General features: G+C 40.6%; 1 protein-coding gene across 1 annotated transcript in view; it reads left to right on the forward strand.

The window, feature by feature from the left end:
• Window positions 1-20351, forward strand: part of LOC122362666 (transcription initiation factor TFIID subunit 4) — an 87104-nt gene that overhangs the window by 36859 nt on the left and 29894 nt on the right. The window contains 2 exon segments of the mRNA XM_043264208.1: window positions 2411-2467; window positions 17972-18094. Coding sequence (XP_043120143.1) covers window positions 2411-2467; window positions 17972-18094 — 180 coding nt within the window.

Consider the following 20351-nt stretch of genomic DNA (forward strand, 5'->3'; position numbering starts at 1 on the left):
TCAATCATTATAGAAATCAAATGACAGAATTTGTTTATAAATTTTTGTTTTGTTGCATCAAATTTTACAGATATCCAAATATGAATGTAAAATGAATTCTCCATGGAGAAACGCTCTTACTCATCCATCACGAATTTGGCCTCATGTCTCTGATCCGCAGCCATTCCTACAATAGAGCTCCGTCCTCAACTTATCTGAGGATGTCTGAACAAACTTTACATTTGTGTCCCGCGTGGTGCGTCTGATCCCGCGAAATGACCAGGAAGCCCCTTGCTAACCCCAAACGACAGACTTTCCAATTAAAGAGCCGATTGCGTCCAATCTGCCCTGCGCCCGTGGCCCCGAGCGGCGCGCTGAAACGGCTCGGCTCGTTTCCGTCATTAATTCATTTAGCTCAGAGACAATGACCCCTCGCGCGGCTGAATCTCGCCTCCCTTCGGCCTAATGGCGTTATTATGCCGCGGCGTGCGAGATTATATCTCCCAAAACGAGACAGTTTAGCTCGTACCCGGGCGTGAATGGCCGAGCCGACCTCGGTGACTTTGGGCCGGGATGAGACGTTACGCAAGCTGAAGCATCGCGGTCGTGAGGGATTTCAACTCCGCTGAAGCCTAAAATACGATCAGGGAAACATGCTTGTGCGTTTCGGTAAACGCGTCGTCTGCAGCTCAATAAATCGGTGCCAGCGCGGTCTGGAAGCAATGAATGAATATCGACAGACAGAACAAACAAATCTCGTTTTATTTTGGGTTGCGTCGGTTTGTGTCCTTGTGTTCTCGCTCTGCGTCTTTAAGCTCAGCGTGATTTGACCCCTTAAACATGAACCTACTAAAATAAATCTCATCGTCCATTTCAAATATGACTGGAGTCTTCGGGGACGAGCGCGAGGGCCAGGGGCCAAACGCATTACTCTCAGCCGAGATAGCGACCAGTACGTGAACCGCCTGATATATTTAAAACCAATTAGCGGCGAGGAAGGGCAGAGTACTGCCGCCCCTCTCCTCGCCGAGAGAGGGAGAGTTAGGAGACGTTCTCATGGGGCAATTAAAAAAAGACCTAAACACAAAGCCCTCAGGATCACACGCACACACCTCACACATCTCTCTCTCTCTTTAAAAGAGAGTAAAATCACACAAGGCCACGATTAAATGCTTCAGCAGAGAGATTTACCCTCTCTGACCACACACACACACACACACACACACACACACACACACACACACACACACACACACACACACACACAAGACAGAACTGCAGGGATGACGTATTTTAGCATCGCCCTGGACTGGATTGCAGAAAATAAGCACGTCTATGATTCTTACACGTTTCATTCATCAAGATAATCCCCACCAGATCTTTCGGCCTTTAATGCAATGGCTAGTTTTGAGATTTTAAGCTATTTCATAAAGAAAAGAAAAAAGAAAGAAACAAAAGCGTTTTTTGCACATTTTACTGTACATCCTGTACATTTTTAGACTATTTTGTTAAAGTGATATTTTTTTTCGCTTGAGCAAATACACCAAACTTTATTTGGTATTTATATCTATATTCCGAAGGGTCTTTACGGAGGGGTTTTTAGACAAAAAATTAGGAAAAAAAATCATTTTGAAGCCTAAATACAAAACTAAAAAGCTATAGTTTAGCCTATAAACTAAGTTATAGGACCACATTTAGGCTACTTGTTTAATCAATAAAGTGAGTTATAATAGTTTTCAAGAGTGCTTTTCAAGAGACAACTTGGTAGTTGTCTTATATGATATGTAAGAACTCACGAGGGGTATTTCTAATGTGTTCGATGCCATGAAATAAACGGGAGAATATCTTGACCCTGCATGTAGCCAGAAACCTATTTAAAAACCCACTGACTTTGGCAGGAAGTTCCTGAAAAAATCCTCATTTCTGGGTTTTAGGACTCATTGCACTTCATGCTGAAAAGGCCACTAGATACCTGTTTGGGCTGCAGACCACTCTTATAGCTTTGACACAAACTTACAAGCAAATTTGAGTAATTGTTTAATTTGTGACATTTGCACACACACACACACACACACACACACACACACACACACACACACACACTGATGATTCTCAGTTGCACCTGCATTTATAACAGTGTGTGCATGCATGTATTTTGTCTTTTGATTAGTAGTTGCCTGTGGCGGTGTGTGTGTGTGTGTGTGTGTTTGGAGGGCACAGCCTGCGGGTGTAGAATCACTCACCGCTGAACACACACACACACACTCCGTCCTTGACACATCAGATCTGCCCTCGTTTGTCCGCAACTATTTTAGTGCGGCAGATGAAGTGAGCTCACGACACGCTCTCACCTGCCGTCTGCCCGTCTCTCCCTCCATCCTTCCTTCCGTCGTTCATCCTCCCTCCATCTCTCTCTCTCTTTCTCTCCCAGAGTCGCTCGCGGCAAGAAGATCCAGAACAAGCCCGTCTGAAGCAGAAAGCAAAGGAGGTGAGGCTTCCATCATTACCACTGACATTTCAAGGCTCCCGCAGATGAATTTTTTATGCCGTGCTACATATGTAATGCCATTTAAAGTCTGACTCTGGGAAAAAAAAAAAAGAAGAAAGTTTGAGGAATTATTTTCATTGATTGATGTCCTGCGAAAAAATGAGCGTTTTCCTCTTTTTCTCCAGCTCTGAGCTGGTATTTAGGAGAATGTGCTGCACTTTTATCCGGGGCAGAATGGGGAATCTGATTGGAGATGAAGTCAGAGTTTTTCCCGTTTGACGGATAATTTGCAGAGGCCATTAGCATCATAAAGGCGAATGGCGTGGCGCTCGATCTGGTCTTGCGCTCGCAAGAAGGGAGACAATTAGTAACCGTTACCGCTGTATGAGACACAAATTGCTTGCTTGTGTCTTCTCCCGCATTGATTTTTGTTTTTTTATGCTGCCAATTAAAAATAATGCTGTTCTCAATTCCTGGCAGATCTAATGACGCACTCGTTTTTACGGAAAATGGTGGACTTTGATGCAGAGCTGATGCATGTGTTTAGGGTATTTGAAGAAACTATTTCAGCGTCAGATGCGTGTTGGATGCATTCATGCATTCAATGATGCATTAAGTCCAAACTAACGCTGTTTTGAAAGCGTTTTCTGATACGAGCGCACAGTTGTATATGTTTGCAATCTTTGAGTAATTTTACACTCTTGGTTTGATCGATCAACCAAATCTGAGTTCCATCCCAGTCTTACAGGTGTGTTTTCCGAATTTGACATTAACATTTACATTTATGCATTTGGCAGGCACTTTAATCCAAGGCAACTTACAGTACAATGCATCCAAGGCACACATACTGTCCCTGAGAATCAAACCCATGACCTTTGTGTTGTTAGCTGGAGACGAAAAAGGTTGTGGGTTTGATTCCCAGAGAAGCATTAACTGTTAACCTAGTATCATTCTCTAATTTTGAGTTACAGAGAGTGTTATTAAATGTGTTAACCATGAAGATGGTTATATATTAAGGACAGGTTTCTATAGGTGACATTTTAGACAGATCTGTGTGCACAGCCTATAAAACATTCACATTTTTTCAAGACTTTACCTTTCAGACAAGACTTCAGAAATGTCTTTGCAAACCTTCTTTATATAAAAGTTACACTTGGAGTTATAAGAATATAGGTTCAGTTTACGTTTACATTTATGCATTCGTTAGATGCTTTTATCCTTACAATGAATTCAAGGTATATACATTTACATTTAATCAGATCTTGCTTGCTTCCCTGGGAATTGAACCCATGGCCTTGGTCTTGCTCGCACCACGCTCTACTGTTTGCATGCACTAATTCTACCTCGTAACTGTAATTTTGCAAGGAATCATGATTTAACTCGACTCTCAATTCTGTTCTGATTGGTGCTCAGCTAATGAGCTGCGACGGGAACTGAAACATATACGTCATCTGTAGCGATTAACTCTCATGCATTAAGCACGATTGCTACCTACAATTATAACTGATTATTTATATTGAAAAAAAGTGTTTTTGTCCACGCGAACCTCTCAGTGCCGAAGCGGTTGCGCTAAAAGTGATCTTCTTGTCTGTGGATGTGCATCTGGGGTATATTCTTCACCTGTCTCATGATCTAACAGGTGTACTCGATGCATCTGATCACTCAGTAAAGAAGCAATCCACTACTTCTCAATAACACGCATGATTTAAGGAATAACAGTTTGCAGCATAAATGCATAACTTTAACGCATAGCTCTAATCACCCGTGTATCTTCAGCGGATCTCCTGACTGTCATCAGTCCATCTTTTCTTTAGGTATCACTCTTGTTTCCCCCCTCTCTCTCTCTCTCTCTCTCTCTCTCTCTCTCCCTCTCTCTTTCTCTCTCTATCGCTCCTGCTCCACATTAGAGAGGTGTAACCCTTTCGAGTGGATTGTAGTCTTCCCATCAGCCTGTGCTGTATGTAAATGAGGTGATTTGTAATAGGCTGCGCCCGAGGCCGTGTGATCAAAGTGGATCTCCGCCCTGTTAAGTGGCAGGCAGCTCATCATCTCAACACAGCCAGATTAACTTTCCAACCCACAGAACACACACACACACACACACACACACACACACACACACACACACACACACACACACGCCCCGTCTGTATCGTCAAAAACTACCAACTTGTTTCCAATCAGAATTTTAAAAAGGCTGAAATCTCACTTTTATTTGCTGTTGCACCAGAAATGGCATTTTCCTCTCTCTCTCTCTCTCTCTCTCTCTCTCTCTCTCTCTCTCTCTCTCTCTCTCTCTCTCTCTCTCTCTCTCTCTCTCTCTCTCTCTCTCTCTCTCTCTCTCTCTCTCTCTCTCTCTCTCTCTCTCTCTCTCTCTCTCTCTCTCTCTCTCTCTCTCTCTCTCTCTCTCTCTCTCTCTCTCTCTCTCTCTCTCTCTCTCTCTCTCTCTCTCTCTCTCTGTCTCTCTCTCTCTCTCTCTCTCTCTCTCTCTCTCTCTCTGTCTCTCTCTGTCTCTCTCTCTCTCTCTCTCTCTGGGCGTGATGGCCGTGGTCGTTTCTCAGTGCGGCTCTTCCTCCGGTTTTCATCTCCTGATTGGCTGCAGGCGACAGAGCTGCTGTTTGCGTCTGTCGTAGAGGTTTCGCACATCTGCCCAAATTTTCATCAGGATAATGAGGTTGATCCGCGCTGCCTTCACTCTCTGTGACGGGTAGAACGGCGAGAGAGAGGTTTATTACTCATAACCACACCAGGACACACACTCACAGACCGTATACTGCACTTTTGTGGTGTGTGTGTGTGTGTGTGTGTGTAAAAAAAAAAAAGACTCTTTCTGTATCTCTTGTGAGTGTCACTAGTAGTTGTGTTTATACTAACAACTTGATTTCACAACTCCTGATGAGATTTGCACAACGGCATAATAACGCATTTGCCAAATTAGCTTAATTATGTGTTCATATTTTCCATTTATGTTCCATTGAAAACATATTAACAGGTTTGGAATGATGCGGTGAGCAAATGGTGGCACAATTCAAATTTTGGACTTGACAAGATGTCTTGCATCTGTCTCCTAGACTGCAGTGAGGTTAAATTGAGTGATTTGCTCTTCTACGCACATTCACTTTATATCATTAAAGTTCAAACCTGTAACACAATAAGATTTCCAAAGCAATGAAAGAGCAAATTAGAGAAATCACATAATTTGTGACCCAATTTATCAATTGTATTGAATAAAATAATATGAGGTTTTATCAACATTTTAATTTAAAAAAAGCATAATTTAATACTTTTCTTTAAATATATACTTTTTCATTAATTTATGTATACACACACACATAAATATGCTTGTATATATATATATATATATATATATATATATATATATATATATATATATATATATATATATATATATATATGTGTATATATATATATATATATATATGTGTATATATATATATTATAGGCAGATTATTTTGCTTGTTCTAATGTAAAACTCACAAGACAATAATTTTAACCTGTCTAAAAAAACCTCGATATGAGAATTTTTAGATAATTTGGCTGGTAAGGAAGAATTTTTTTCAGCATTGAAGAGCAGCTCAGATCATTTCACAAGAAGTGTTTGAGTTCGGGTTGAGATCCTTTAATCGCAGACTTTGGTGTGTTTGCAAATCCAAGAGTAGTTTGAAACATTTTTGAGCTATTTTTTTAAAGTAAAGTCAATCTGGGCAGAAGTTTCTCCTGAGTTTTTTTCAATTTGCTCTCCGTTTAAAATCGGAATTGAGATATCGACGCGATTTTTCTTTCCTTTGGGAGACGCCGTTAAACGAGTGTCTGCCTCGACAAGCGCGTGCGTCTGATGGACAGATGTTGTCCGATCGGGGGCAGGTTTTCTAACCATTCGTCTTTTTCAGCCCTTCACAAACATCCGATTCCCCCGTAATGTCATGCGTTTCGGGAACCTATTTCCACAGTCCTCAGCGATGCCCAAAGGTCAGATGGGATATTTTTAAAGCGCCCTCGGTGAAAATCAATGCCCAAAAAAAGAGACGGGATGCAGGAACAGGGCCGCCCGCCCCAATCAGCAGCGCCTGGCCGCAGATACGACGAATCTGCAGAGAGAAGCCGAGAGATTGCGAGGGGACACATGACAAATAGAGAGAGGAAGAAGGCAAAATAAAGTGAAAGAAGCCGCAAATACATAAAAGAGAGCGAGCGAGAGGAGCCCTGGCAGATACATCACTGTGTCAGGTCACACAGACACTCTGCGGCCACAGATTCATCATCGCTGCCCCGCTCTCAACAGGAGAGGAGAGGAGAGGCAGGGCAGAGGACGCAGAGTGACCACTGCTGACCACCTGGGTAAACCGGTGCATTTTACCACAACAGCCCCTGGTCCTGAGCGCCCGCCGGCCGCCGTGTCACAGACAAGGACAGAGTAACAGAGGTGGCTGTAAACGCTTGCTCCCGGTGCCGCTAAACGCAGCCGTTTGTACCGCTGCTGATGACAAACACGGAAGAAGCGAATCTGCCCGAGATCGATCGGAGGTCTCTGGACCAGACGGAGGGAAAAACTCACCCTGCTATTGTTCCAGGCATCCAGGAGGAAATGGAATTGCGTAGAAGTTCGGCGAGGGTGCACGAAACTGAATGAGGAACTTCCTGGTTCCATAAAAACATCGGCTAGCGCAACGGTTTTCAACGCTGATAATAATCAGAAACGTTTCTTGGGCGGTAAACCAGCTCAGGGTCACACCTGGAGCACAAAACCAGTCTCAAGTCGCTGGGGAGTATTTATAGCAATAGCCAAAAACATTGTATGGGTAAAAATGATTGATTTTTCTTTTATGCCAAAAATTATTTGAGGCGTTAAGTAACGATCATGTTCCGTGAAGATATTTCTTACAGTGTTTTTTGATTAGTAATAAGCATTGCTAAGAGCTTCATTTGGACGACGTTAAAGGCCATTTTCTCAATATTTAGATTTTTTTGTTGTATCCTAACAAACAGCTTTCGGATGCTGACGCTGGTCACTGGTCTAATGATGCTGAAAATTCAGCTCCAGTTAATTACATTTTAACATATATTTACAAAATAACATTTCGCGTTCTTACTGTGTTTTTGACCAAATACGTGCAGCCGTGGTGAGAAGAGAAGAGACGTTTCCAAAACATAAGAAAAGCCTACCAATCCCAAACTTTTGAACTCTTCTTAAATGTGACGTTTATATAGTTTAATGTTCAGAGTCGCTGTTAGTCATCCCGAAGAGTTGAAAGATTGTGATTCTGTGATGTTTTCAGAGGTTTCGGCTTCCATGCATGTTATTTTCTGGCTCCACCAATGACGTGAGTTGGGGGCGGGGCTATCTGATTAATTGACCAACAGAGATGAGGCAGAAGAGGCTGCAGGAGGCCTCCAGGGATATCAATATTCAAATATTTTAATATATCCAAAAGATATGCACAGCAATGTTGTATGGTACCTGTTTCCATTAACGGCCCAATTAGATCAAATATGATTCTGATCCTATTATGTGACATTCAGGCATTTTTAATCGTGTTTGGTGATTGAATTTCACTTCATCCCTGACCTGACTGAAAACCATCTGTCTCTCTCTTATGCGTCTTACTTTCTCTCGTTCTTGTTTGTATTTCACAGAATCTGAGATCCTTCACGTTAAACTTGGATGTGTCCGCTGGGAATCTCTTGGCTTTTTGTTCGAATAATTTTCCTCAAATATTTTCCCTCCTCAGGCGATTGCAGTTTCTTTCTCATTCCTCCGTTCTCACCATTCTTTTTTTCCCTCCATCTACTTCCCCGGTTTAATGCTAGCGTTGCGTTCTTACGCCACAGCATTGTGGGTAGCAGCCCGATCCAATAAGACCGAGATGCATAAAAGAGCCACAGACACAAACATCCCATAATGCCTGAACACTCCGGCTCTTTCTGTGAAGCAAACTATCCTTCGGAAAATGTGACTGTGCGAAGGAAAGACACGCTGGGAGTGGAGCGTTTGATTGATTTAGACCTCAGAATGTGATTAGATGTTTCCATCACAGAAGGAATTGGAATTGTTCCGATATAGAAAACTATTTAAGTATATTTTAAAATAAATCCAAATCTGTTTATGGTTACTGTTTAGGGTTTGCTAAATGAAGCATCAGTAATACTAGCAATCTTCGTTATGCTTGAAACAAAAATAGAGATTAGATTTGGAGGTGAACCATGCAAAAATGCTCAAAATTTGCTTTCGAGTTCCCAAAAGTGTTTCAGATTAAGTCTGGTCTTCATCTTTATGTATATATATATATATATATGTATATGTCTATGAGAAAGATTCGAGATATATTTGATCGTAATCTCAATGGAAAAAATCATAAAGTAAATTTAAAAAGTACTCTTCACAAGACAAAAGACGTTACTCAGCTGCTGAAACGTCTGTCCCGGATCTGTTTTTATTTTCCTCTTTGTGGTTGCTCGTTTCATCCCTAAAATTCCTGAAGTCAAATCTGAGACGCGGGAAAGAAGGAATGGGGGGAAAAAAGAAGCGGAGAAGAAAAGCAAGCTTTAAAAATACCTTTGGTGTTCCTGTGTGTTTGTGAATATTATTACAAAGTGCCGTAATGAGAGAAAGAACAACACAAAGCGAGATTTCTGCCTGCGAGGGAGATGGCGAGGAATCTGAACAGTGTGTGTGTGTGTGTGTGTGTGTGTGTGTGTGTGTGTGTGTGTGTGTGTGTGTGTGTGTGTGTGTGTGTGTGTGTGTGTGTGTGTGTGTGTGTGTGTGTGTGTGTGTGTGGCCGCCTGTAGGAGGTCTTTCTCTTTGTACGTGGATCTCCTTGGGATGTTAGCAGCAGGGGAATCAGGAATGAAGAGCTACTCTTTTGGGGATGAACTGATGGGTCTGAGTAACAGAGAAAAACACAACGAGAGAGAAAGAGAACGAGGGAGGCGAATGGGACACAATGAACAGAAAGATGAAAGGGTCCGTGTTAGAAAGCCAGACTCCAGACTGGCCACTCGCCTCTGTTTAACCGAAGGCGATGACCTCTCCGTCTGGTGACCATACAGACATTTCAGCTGAGCTTTAGAGATTAATAAAAGAGAGTGATCTGCCACGTTTACTTTTGTCCCCAACTAATACTGCCTTGTTACAGCTGTCCATTCATTACACTTTATTTTCCACATCCTTTTTGAATGAAGTTTTCTCGTACGTGAGTGGATTGCTATGAATCTTCCAAAGGTTTGGGGTGGGTGAAGTGTTCGAAAGAGGTCTCTTCTGCTCACCAAGTCTGCGTTTATTTGATCAAAAATGCAGTAAAAACAGTGAAATGTTTAATTATTTAAAATATCAGTTTTCTGTGTGAATATCTGTTCAGCTCTAATTTATTTCTGTGCTCAAAGCTGCATTTTCTGCATCATTACTCCAGTCTTCAGTGTCACATGATGCTTCGGAAATCATTCCGATATATTATCATTAAAATCAGTCGTGCTGCTGAATATTTTTGTGGAAAACGTGATCCATTTTATTTTTCAGGATCAGAAGAAGAAAATTTATTTGAAACGGGAACCTTTTTAATGTTATGAGTGCCTTCAATGTGTTTTTTTTATCAACTTAATGTATCAACTAAATAATCCTCTGCTGTTTCATGAATGCAGCTTAATAAGTGATTTTGCTTTTCCAAAATAATAGTAAAAATAAATTAAGCCATATTTGCATATATAAAAAAAATATGAAATCAATATAATATTATATAACATAATTTAATATAATATAATAAAATAATTTTTGACGCCAGCAAAATTCAGATTTCGATTTTTACATCGAGAAGGCAATTCCACAGAAATTCGTTGTGCTGTAAAGTTACAATATTTGTACATTTTTTCATTATTCAGCACATTTTGGTTGCATTTCAGCGTAGCCTCAAGCCCTTCAGTGAACACTGTGTTGTGGCGGGCGTCTTCGGTGCTTCCGATGCCGGTCGCTCCGTGACCTTTGACCCTTTACACTCTCGTCTGGAGGAACAAGACGGTGCATGCGGCCTCTGCCTCTCATTTCCCCTCTCCCTCGAGCGTTTGCTGCAAAGAAGAGCGGAGCGAGAGAAAGAAAGATGGTGGGGAGAGAGAGAGCGAGCGAGTTTTGAGAGAGTGAGCCAACCCCGTCCGCATGTTTCCATTAGATTGTCGTGTTGGCTAATTAGAGAACGGCGGCATGATTCACCTTGTTAATTAGAAGGACTTGCACACCATCGGGGCCCCGGGGCTCCGAGAGGGAGAACGAGAGATCCAGAGAACGAGAGGGCTCTTCTTCAACGCCCGCAGTCTCTCCTTCTCTGAAGATCCCGGTGCTGTTTGATTCGAAAATGAATAAATCATCTCGCATACGACTCTTCATCTGCCACCGATGCAAATTACAGCTGATCAATAGAAGGTGACGTCGCGCTACTTACGGAAGAAAAGAAAAAGATGTTGAGCGGGAAAAAGACTGCTTGGCCAAGCACGGGTGACACAGAAATGGAAATTTTCTACTTAGATAAGCGGGTTTTTAATGATCTCCTCTCGCGATGTTGCTTGAATGCGTTATTCTGAAATTCCCCTCCGTATAACGACGCCAACCGCCCTCATTGTTTTCACTGCTGTTAAGTTAGTAACGCCAGCAATAATTAAATATGGATACCGGCCAAGGTCAAACGGCGCGCACATGTCTGCGGTTGCGCTGAATACGAATGGTGCTTTAAGAGCAGGAAGTGACCTCATAATGAGCCCGGACCCCTGGGGACGCCCGGGGCGTTCGTGTAATTGGGGTTTGGCTTGAACTGCAGGTCTCTGGAAATCTCTCCACAAAGAGCAAACTTCAGCCGGCTGCTGTTAAAAACCCAGTGCTTTTACTGTGTGCATGGGTTTTGATCTTCAGCGTCTTTCTGCTGAAGGTCAGCGTGTTTGACCCTGAGGTCAGTTCACACAAGGATCAATGATTTACACATTACTGTGAGCTGATAATGGACACGCTGGCTCCAACCGGATCTGCTCATTAACTGCTCGAAGTTTTTGCATTGAAGAAATGGAAGAGCATAAATTCAGCTGAATTCGGCAAAAACATTTTTTTACCCCCAAAAAACGACTACATTTGATTTAGTATTGCGTCTACTTTCAGTTTATTATAAAAACAACTTTTTTGAAACCAAAGTGTTTGTTTACATAATCTATACGTGTGTGTATTTAGCAGGATATTACACACACATGCAAACATAAATTTACAAAATATTTGCATGTATTTACATGTGCATATTTATATTCGTATAATCTGTATCACATAATATTTAAATGTAACATATTTTTCTTAAATATTTACATGTATGTGTGTGCATTTATATGTACATATTAAATATACAAAGTACACAAGTACACTTTTATTTTAGACGCGATTAATTATGATTAATAATTTAACAGCCTTGTTCGAGGCAGAATAAAATCAATTCATAGGTGCATGATTTTCTTTGATTATCATTCTTTAAAATGTATTTGTCTCTACTTCTGGATATTTTCCTCTAGTCCTAGATAGATATTCAGATAGAACTATACTTGTGGGTTTTTATATTTGTTTGCTTATGAAGTATTTGGCGTTCTGAAGAATAGCAGAGCAGTGCTCGGTGTCCTGGGGCAGGAGGACGGGAGGGCAGATTTTGCCCCCTGCCGGTCCTTTATGTTCCAGACTCCGGTGTTACTGAACCTCAGTGTTGCCCAGCGAAAGACCCCCCCGAACCAGCCCCATCCTCTCGTTCCGCTCTGACACAGACATCTGTCTGCAGGAGTGTGTGCGGCGCCCTGGGCCTGGGCCTGTGGGAGGACCAAGGAGAACAGAAGGTTCTGTAAGACTCAGAGAGACGCCAGGTTCGGCCATCGAGACAAACACAGCTCAGATCTACACCCACGTGTGTGATAGATAGATGGATAGATAGAGAGAGAGATAGATGGATGGATGGATGGATGGATAGATAGATAGATAGAGAGATGGATAGATAGAGAGAGAGATAGATGATAGATAGATGGATGGATGGATAGATAGATAGATGGATGGATAGATGGATAGAGAGAGAGATAGATGGATAGATAGATAGATAGATGGATGGATGGATAGATAGATAGAGAGATAGATGGATAGATAGATGGATGGATAGATGGATAGAGAGAGAGATGGATGGATGGATGGATGGATGGATGGATGGATAGATAGATAGATAGATAGATAGATAGATAGATAGATAGATAGATGGATGGATAGATAGATTTTCAGTTACAGTACATATTCAGAGATAGAAAAAGTGATGGATGGACGGACGGACAGATAGACATTTGGTTACAATAGATATTCAGAGATAGATAGATAGATTAGATAGATAGACAGATGGATGGATGATGGATAGATAGATAGATAGATTGATAGATTGATAGATTGATTTTCGGTTATAGTACATATTCAGAGATAGAAAGATTGATTGATGATGGATAGACATTCAGAAATACATATAGATAGATAGATAGACGGATGGATGATGGATAGACATTCATTACTATATATATTCAGAGATAGATAGATAGACGGACGGATAGATAGATATTCGGTTATAATAAATTTTCAGAGATAGATAGATAGACAGACGGACGGATGGATAGATAGATATTCATATTCAAATATATAAACATTCAGTTATATATTCAGGTATATATTTAGTTATATGTTCCGGTCGATACTCACACACTCTTTGTTGCACAAATGTTCAGTTTTCTGGGTTCTTCTACATGCGATCGCAGTAATGCTGCCCTCGTGTTGACCTTTGTAAATAATCCCAGCGAACAAGCTCTTCTCAGGTCTGAAAGAACCAACCGGAAAGGTATCGATCATCCACGGGACGCTGGGATTTGTGTGTAAATGGTGGCTAAAGGTTATCGTATGGTTTCAAAGGTCACTCGAGATGAAATAAGTAAGTTGAGGTTATGAGAAAGCGCAGAGAGCAGCGAGTTCATTATTCTCATGTGATGAGCGTAATTACGACACGCAAAACTTCTGTAAGTTTTACTTAACGCTGAGAGCAATTACCATTTCTACAATCAGCCAACTATTAAACATTTATTTTTGAAGCAGCACTGAGAATATATTAGCAGTTAGCCAAAATAATTCATATGAATATTTCTCAAAATTTGCTCCGTGTAATGAGCGCGGCGCTTAACTAACTCTACACATAGTTGAGCTATAATTTCCTCGCGCCCGTTGTCTCCGCTGCACGCGGGTGATTCGTCTGCGACGGCGGCCGCTCCGAGAGCTGGCACCACAGATGGCACGCTGGGACCCGCATTTATCAGAACGCCATAAATCTGAGACTCCGGCAGTAGCCGCAGGCGTGAAGCGGGCGCCGAGTCTGGTGCCAACTGCTGCGCAGACATGCCGGCTCCGGTCCTTGAGTGGGGCATCGAGAGCTGGAATGGGATTATCTCAGGGGTCAGCGGTCTGCGTCTGCTGGATGTGCTGATATGTGCCGTGATATCAGGCCCGAAGAGAGCACTGAGCTCTTAAAGGGACACTTCAGCTAAAAACCAGCGTCCAAACTTGTGATCGGTGCACGATGAGGACCAAAAAAAGCATCATTTAGCAGTATTATCGTTATAGTGCTATTCTAAGGGTTTTTAAATGTAAATTTCATTAAAAAAAAAAAAATGTATCTCTTATATTGTAGTGAAAAAATATATTAAATTATTTTATTATTATTATAATCCAAAAAATTATTGTTTAATTTGACAGCACAATAATGTTACTATAATAACATTTCTTTATTGGTTTAATTTTTATACTGATTATTTATTTGACATTATTAATATCGTTTATTTTGCTTATTTATTGTACAGTAGTATAGTTATTTCTTAAAGGGGTTAGTTCACCCCAAAATAAAAAATTCTGTCATTTATTACTCGCCCTCATTTTGTTCCAAACCCATAAGACCTTCTTCGTTCATCTTTGGAAGACAAATTAAAATATTTTTGATGAAATCTGAGAGATGTCTGACTTTCCATAGACAGCAGTATAACTCAAATGATCCCAGATCCAGAAATACGTGACATCGGTGGCGCAAAGAAAACACAAATAACATAATTAAATTCGAGTTATGTTACTGATGTTGCATGGACTGTTTTAGCAATATTTTTACTATGTTTCTGGATCTTGATCATTTCCGTTGTACCGCTGTCTATGAAGGGTCAGATAGCTCTCTGATTTCTTAAAAATGTCTTAATTTGTGTTCTGAAGATGAACAGAGGTTTTATGTGTTTGGGACAACACGAGAGCCAGTAATTATATAACAAGTACATATCACTGCAGTTTTTCAAAAGAAACGAACACTAGAGGCAGTAAAACTCTGACACCTTTTATTCCTTTTCACATGAATTCAAAGATTTTTAATGAATAAAGCGTCACTTTTGCACAGTTACTTAAACAGCGTCATGTTATGACTTCAAAACAACATTAACAAATCACAAATGTGACAGATTATCCATTTATTTCATGATTAGATTTGTAAAATTCAGTATAGATACCGTAGAATTATACTTCAGCACAACATTAGCTTGTTTAAATGCGTTTTAAATAAACTAATAAAAATAAATTAATGACAGAATTATCATTTTGGGTTGAACTAAACCTTTAAATAAATACAATTATATAAATGTATAATTATTAAAAATAATAATAACATTAATCATGAGTAATAATATTTTTATATGATATGATATGTTTGTGTGGGGAATGTTTTGTTTGAAAAGGACATATTATTACACTTTTAAGGAGCTCATCAGCCTCTGATCAGCTTCCACCGTCACTGTATAGAAAAGAGTGACACGAACATTCTGTTAAACATCTCATTTTATGTGGATTGGAGGAAAAAAGCGAAAATGTGGGTTTGAAATGACATTTGTGACTCTGAGGTATATCTGTAGCGAAAGATACATTGCGCTGGTCAAAATTATCGATTTAGTTTTTATGCCAAAAATCGTTGGGATATTAGATCATGAAGGTATTTTGTAAATTTCCTACTGTAAATATATTAAAACTTCAACTTTGATTGGTAATATGCATTGCTAAGAACTTCAATTTCTCAGTATTTCGTTTTTTTTTTTGCTCTCGTAGATTGTATTTCGGCCAAATTTTGTCCTGTCATAACAAATCATAATTCATTCGGCTTTGAGATTATGTCCAAATCTCAATTTTGGAAAAAATTGACGCTTGTGACTGGTTTTGTGTACGTTGGTTACGTTCTTCCAAACGCGTCTTCTAGACAAAAGTCAGATTGAATGTAGAGCAAACTGAGATGTTTGTTCTGAAAAGAAGCCCCTGATGATCTCAAGTGCCTGCTTTATGGTTTCAGAAGACGTTCTCCCACTGAAGGTAGTTCTCAGGGTGTTGCTGAAGGCGAGGACCTGTCTTCCTGACGCCTCCACGGCCGTGTGTCGCGTGCTTTCCTTTCCTCTGACACCACACACTCACTGTCTACAGACACAATTTGCACTGGCTGTTGAAAACCAAAGCAATCTTTATAACACTCCATTTTGAGGGCAACATCACAGTTCTCTCTGATCTTCCACACACACACACACACACACACACAGAGAGAGAGAGAGAGAGAACTGACTGCATGAAAGATTGCATTGATTGCCCTCATTCAGTTTAGCAACACACACACAGTCTCTCTCTAACACCAGCGGGCACAGGGCGGTTCACTCCCTCACTGCAGACAGACTGTGACGGCCGTGTGTGTGTGTGTGTGTGTGAGGCCATATGTGGCAGTGTATGTCTGTACGTGTGTGTGTGTGTGTGTGTGTGTGTGCGCGCTGGCCTCGGGCTCAAACACGTCCTCAGAAAGGGTCTGTGAGCGAGGCTGCCCCGCAGGAAACCGTGACATTACCTGAGGCGTCACTGAGCCCTCTTACACTTCACAAAGTGAAAAATCACATCAGAGTGTGTGAGCCCACACACACACACACACACACACACACACACTCGCATTTACATCCACACCTAAATGTCTCTAACTACATTTTAAAGGAATTTGAAGCGGGAGACGCTGATGGACGTGTTCGATTTTGGTGATTTGCTGACGGTGATGTCACTTCCTGTGACATCATGCTGCAGCTGAGACTGCTGCTGGCTTTGGAATGGAAAAATAGCAGCTTGCTGGCGAAATGCGAAAATACCGCACCTCAGTATTGCAGTGCGTTATAAAATAGTGCGCGATACTAACGCGTTGAGTGTAAATGATCGTTTTAATTCAGACTGATTATTGAGACGAAGCCCTCGTGGCATGACATGTACCTGGGTGCGCTTTTTAGCGAGAGACCAAATACGTACCAACAAGTACATATCACTGCGTTTGGTCAAAAGAAAGCAGTAAAACTCTGACACCTTTTATTCCTTTTCACACGAATTCAAAGATTTTTAATGAATAAAGCGTCACTTTTGCACAGTTACTTAAACAGCGTCATGTTATGACTTCAAAACAACATTAACAAATCACAACTGTGACAGATTATCCATTTATTTCATGATTATGTTTGCAAAATTCAGTATAGATACCGTAGAATTATACTTCAGCACAACATTAGCTTGTTTAAATGCGCTTTAAATAAACATTTAGGTCGGTCAAAAATGCAGTAAAAAGAGTTCAATGTTATTGCAGTTGCAGTGCTTTCTATGTGAATATCTATAAAAATACAACTTTTTTCTGCTTTCGAAGCTGGATTTTCATTATATCTCCAGTCTCATGACCTGAGACGTGATCCCATAGAAAACATTATGATATGCTGATCTGCTGCCCAAAAAACATTTCTGATTATTATCAGTGTTGCTCAATATTAAAGCTGTAGGACAGAAAGTCCCGCCTTTAAATTCCAGTAAGAGCCAATCAACATCAAGTATCTCTACACGCACGTTAACTAACCTAAACTAAAAATACAGTGCCTTTAATGTGATTTCAGCTCAAGAAGGACCGTTTATGACACAATCTTTGTCGGTTTTATTGTTGATTTGTGTTTGATTATAGAAACGCAAGCTTAGTAATTAGTTTGGGAGATTTTGTTTATTTCTCTTTTTCTAGGGATAGCTGCCTGGGGTATTAATAAATCGGATGGCAAGTTGATTGACTTGATTTCGATGGAGCCGTGGGGTCTTTTATGGACTTTCTTGTGCGTCTGTAGGTTCACGAGACGATAGGATTCATTCTATGCTTTAAAGTGACGTTATTATGCAGCTCACACTGATTCTTTACTAACCCAGCAGTCTTCACGGCACGGACAAGCCCTTTTACTGATGTTTTTGCACTAAAGTGATGTCACTTCCTGTGAGTTGCTTGCCTTGGTTTATGCAGAGCTTGAGCGTTTTGTTGTCACCCTTCGAAGTTGCATCACGATCGAATGCATACTGGTGTGTAATAACGTAATCGGGATTGTTTTTTTGGGGGTTTTTAGATGCAGCAGCAGGAACTCGCCCAAATGAGACAACGAGACGCTAACCTGACGGCGCTCGCCGCCATCGGCCCTCGGAAAAAACGCAAAGTGGACTCGCCAGGAGCAACCACGACAGGCACTGAGGTACGCACCTCTCCACCGAAGCGCATGCACTTTTGATTTAATGCTCACCATAGACTGGTTCCGTCATCTGTCTCGTCTTGTAAAAGTTTGATTCGTCTGAGTGAATCAGTTTAAACCGAGCTGATTCAAAACCTGGATCGGTTTTGGTCTTGCACTGGTGACTAGATTTTTACAGTATCTTTATTCTCACTTCGATAATGCTGAATCGACTTGAATGAAATCAGCTTAGTAACTTGGTAACACTTTAGAATAGGTAACTATGACTTTTCCCTTAATAAATCCTCAATATGCCTATGTTTAGGGATGTGGTATAAGGTCATGTAGAAAAAGGCATTATTATGTGCTTAATCAGCACTAATATTCTAGTAATATGCATGCTAATAAACAACTAATATATGTAACCGTAAAATAAAGTGTTACCAAAATAATTCAAATTGGTTTAATTCGGTTATTTTGCAGCTGATGAAGAAAAGCGAGTTTATTGTTGAATTGAGAGCATCTCTGCAAATAATCATAAAAACACATAAATCCATCTTTATGTAACTCTAGTCCTCTGTATTCTAATTCTATTCTTTAAAAAAAACATCCCTTTTAGAAAAAAGCTTTTCTGATTTTTTGCATTCTATCTGTTTTCTTTTTATGTATTATAACACTAGCTTGTTCTATTATTTTTCTATTCTATCTGTTTTCTTTGTATTTATTGTGCAGTTAAAGAAAAAAAAGCCCCGCTAAACGAAAAATGTTAATGTAATGACTAAAACAAACCCCAAATTGATTTCACGAGCACTGCCTTTTTTTGTTACGTCTAAATCATCACTAGAACAGCGAACCCTGACACAAAAATCGCAGCAGAAAGCGTTCATTTTGTCGCACGTGTCATCAGAAATCTTTAAAAACGACTCTATATTGATGCATAGGATGCTGATTGTGGCAGCGTGTGTTGTTTGGCATCGTTCTCTCGGGGATCGCTGCAGGCTCTGACGATCATTTGTGAGCAAAAATAAACAGAGAAGGATTTTTCCCGGCAGCGTTAGTCCGGTTTCTCCCAGCAGTGAAGGGGACGCTCTTCACATATGGCTACCAGCTCTGCTCTGCGTTACGCAGGATTACGCCTCGCGCACCGGAGACACGAAGAAACGCCGCTATTATATTTCCTCGACATGCTGTCGTACATGAAGTCATCGGGTTTAGCCGCATCTGGTCAATGTTTAGCTCAGAAGGCCTGTTCCTGCTCCTCGCGATTCTGATTCTGACTAATGTAAACCAGGAAAAAAATAGCGAATAAACCTGGTCATTTCAGAAACCCGCTTGTTGGCGTGTGTGCGTGTGTGTGTGTGTGTGTGTGTGTGTGTGTGTGTGTGTGTGTGTGTGTGTGTGTGTGTGTGTGTGTGTGTGTGTGTGTGTGTGTGTGTGAATGTCAGCTGGTCATTTCAGAAACCCGCTTGTTGGCGTGTGTGCGTGTGTGTGTGTGTGTGTGTGTGTGTGTGTGTGTGTGTGTGTGTGTGTGTGTGGTGTGTGTGTGTGTGTGTGTGTGTGTGTGTGTGTGTGTGTGTGCGTGTGTGTGTGCGCGCGCTCAGTGAACACAACCTCAGTGAAAGCAGGCTAACTAAATAAATGCATTACTTCTGCATCATGAACACCACCCTGACCTCTTTCACTTTCTTGTAACCACTCTGACATCAACAAGAAGCGCGAAATGTGTACGAGCAAACAGTTTTCAGTAGCTTTTAGCCCGCTTTTATGGCTTTCGTTCAATTTAAAGTCACTCTTTTGCGTGTGATGAACAGAAGGGTGTCAAATATGAACACGCGGAATAACTGATTTAATAAAGTTAGGACATGCTACAAAACAATCTGTATTTTTATCTTGCCTTCTAGTAGAAGATTTGAAACATATTTGAGATGTAGCACTAAGTAAGAGGACCAGATCAAAAGATATGTATAATATATAAATATAATACATAAAGGTAATTCACAATAAGCTCAGATATCATCTAAATATATGAACATATGTAAATATGTGGGTTAGTATATTATAATCTGTATTGTGGCAGGACTGTGGTGGAACTAACATTATATCATTTTCAGAAAATGTAAAAAAAAAAAAAAGCCAGATTAAATCTTTATTGCTCAAATAACCATTAATCAGTGATAAAAAATACTAATACTATTTTTAGTCACTAGATATTTACAAAGAGTTAAGATATAAATTACCAGAGGTCATGTTGTGTTCAAAAGTCTGGGCTTTTCTTACAATT

This window comes from Puntigrus tetrazona, chromosome 18, assembly GCF_018831695.1.
Source record: "Puntigrus tetrazona isolate hp1 chromosome 18, ASM1883169v1, whole genome shotgun sequence".
NCBI lineage: Eukaryota > Metazoa > Chordata > Actinopteri > Cypriniformes > Cyprinidae > Puntigrus > Puntigrus tetrazona.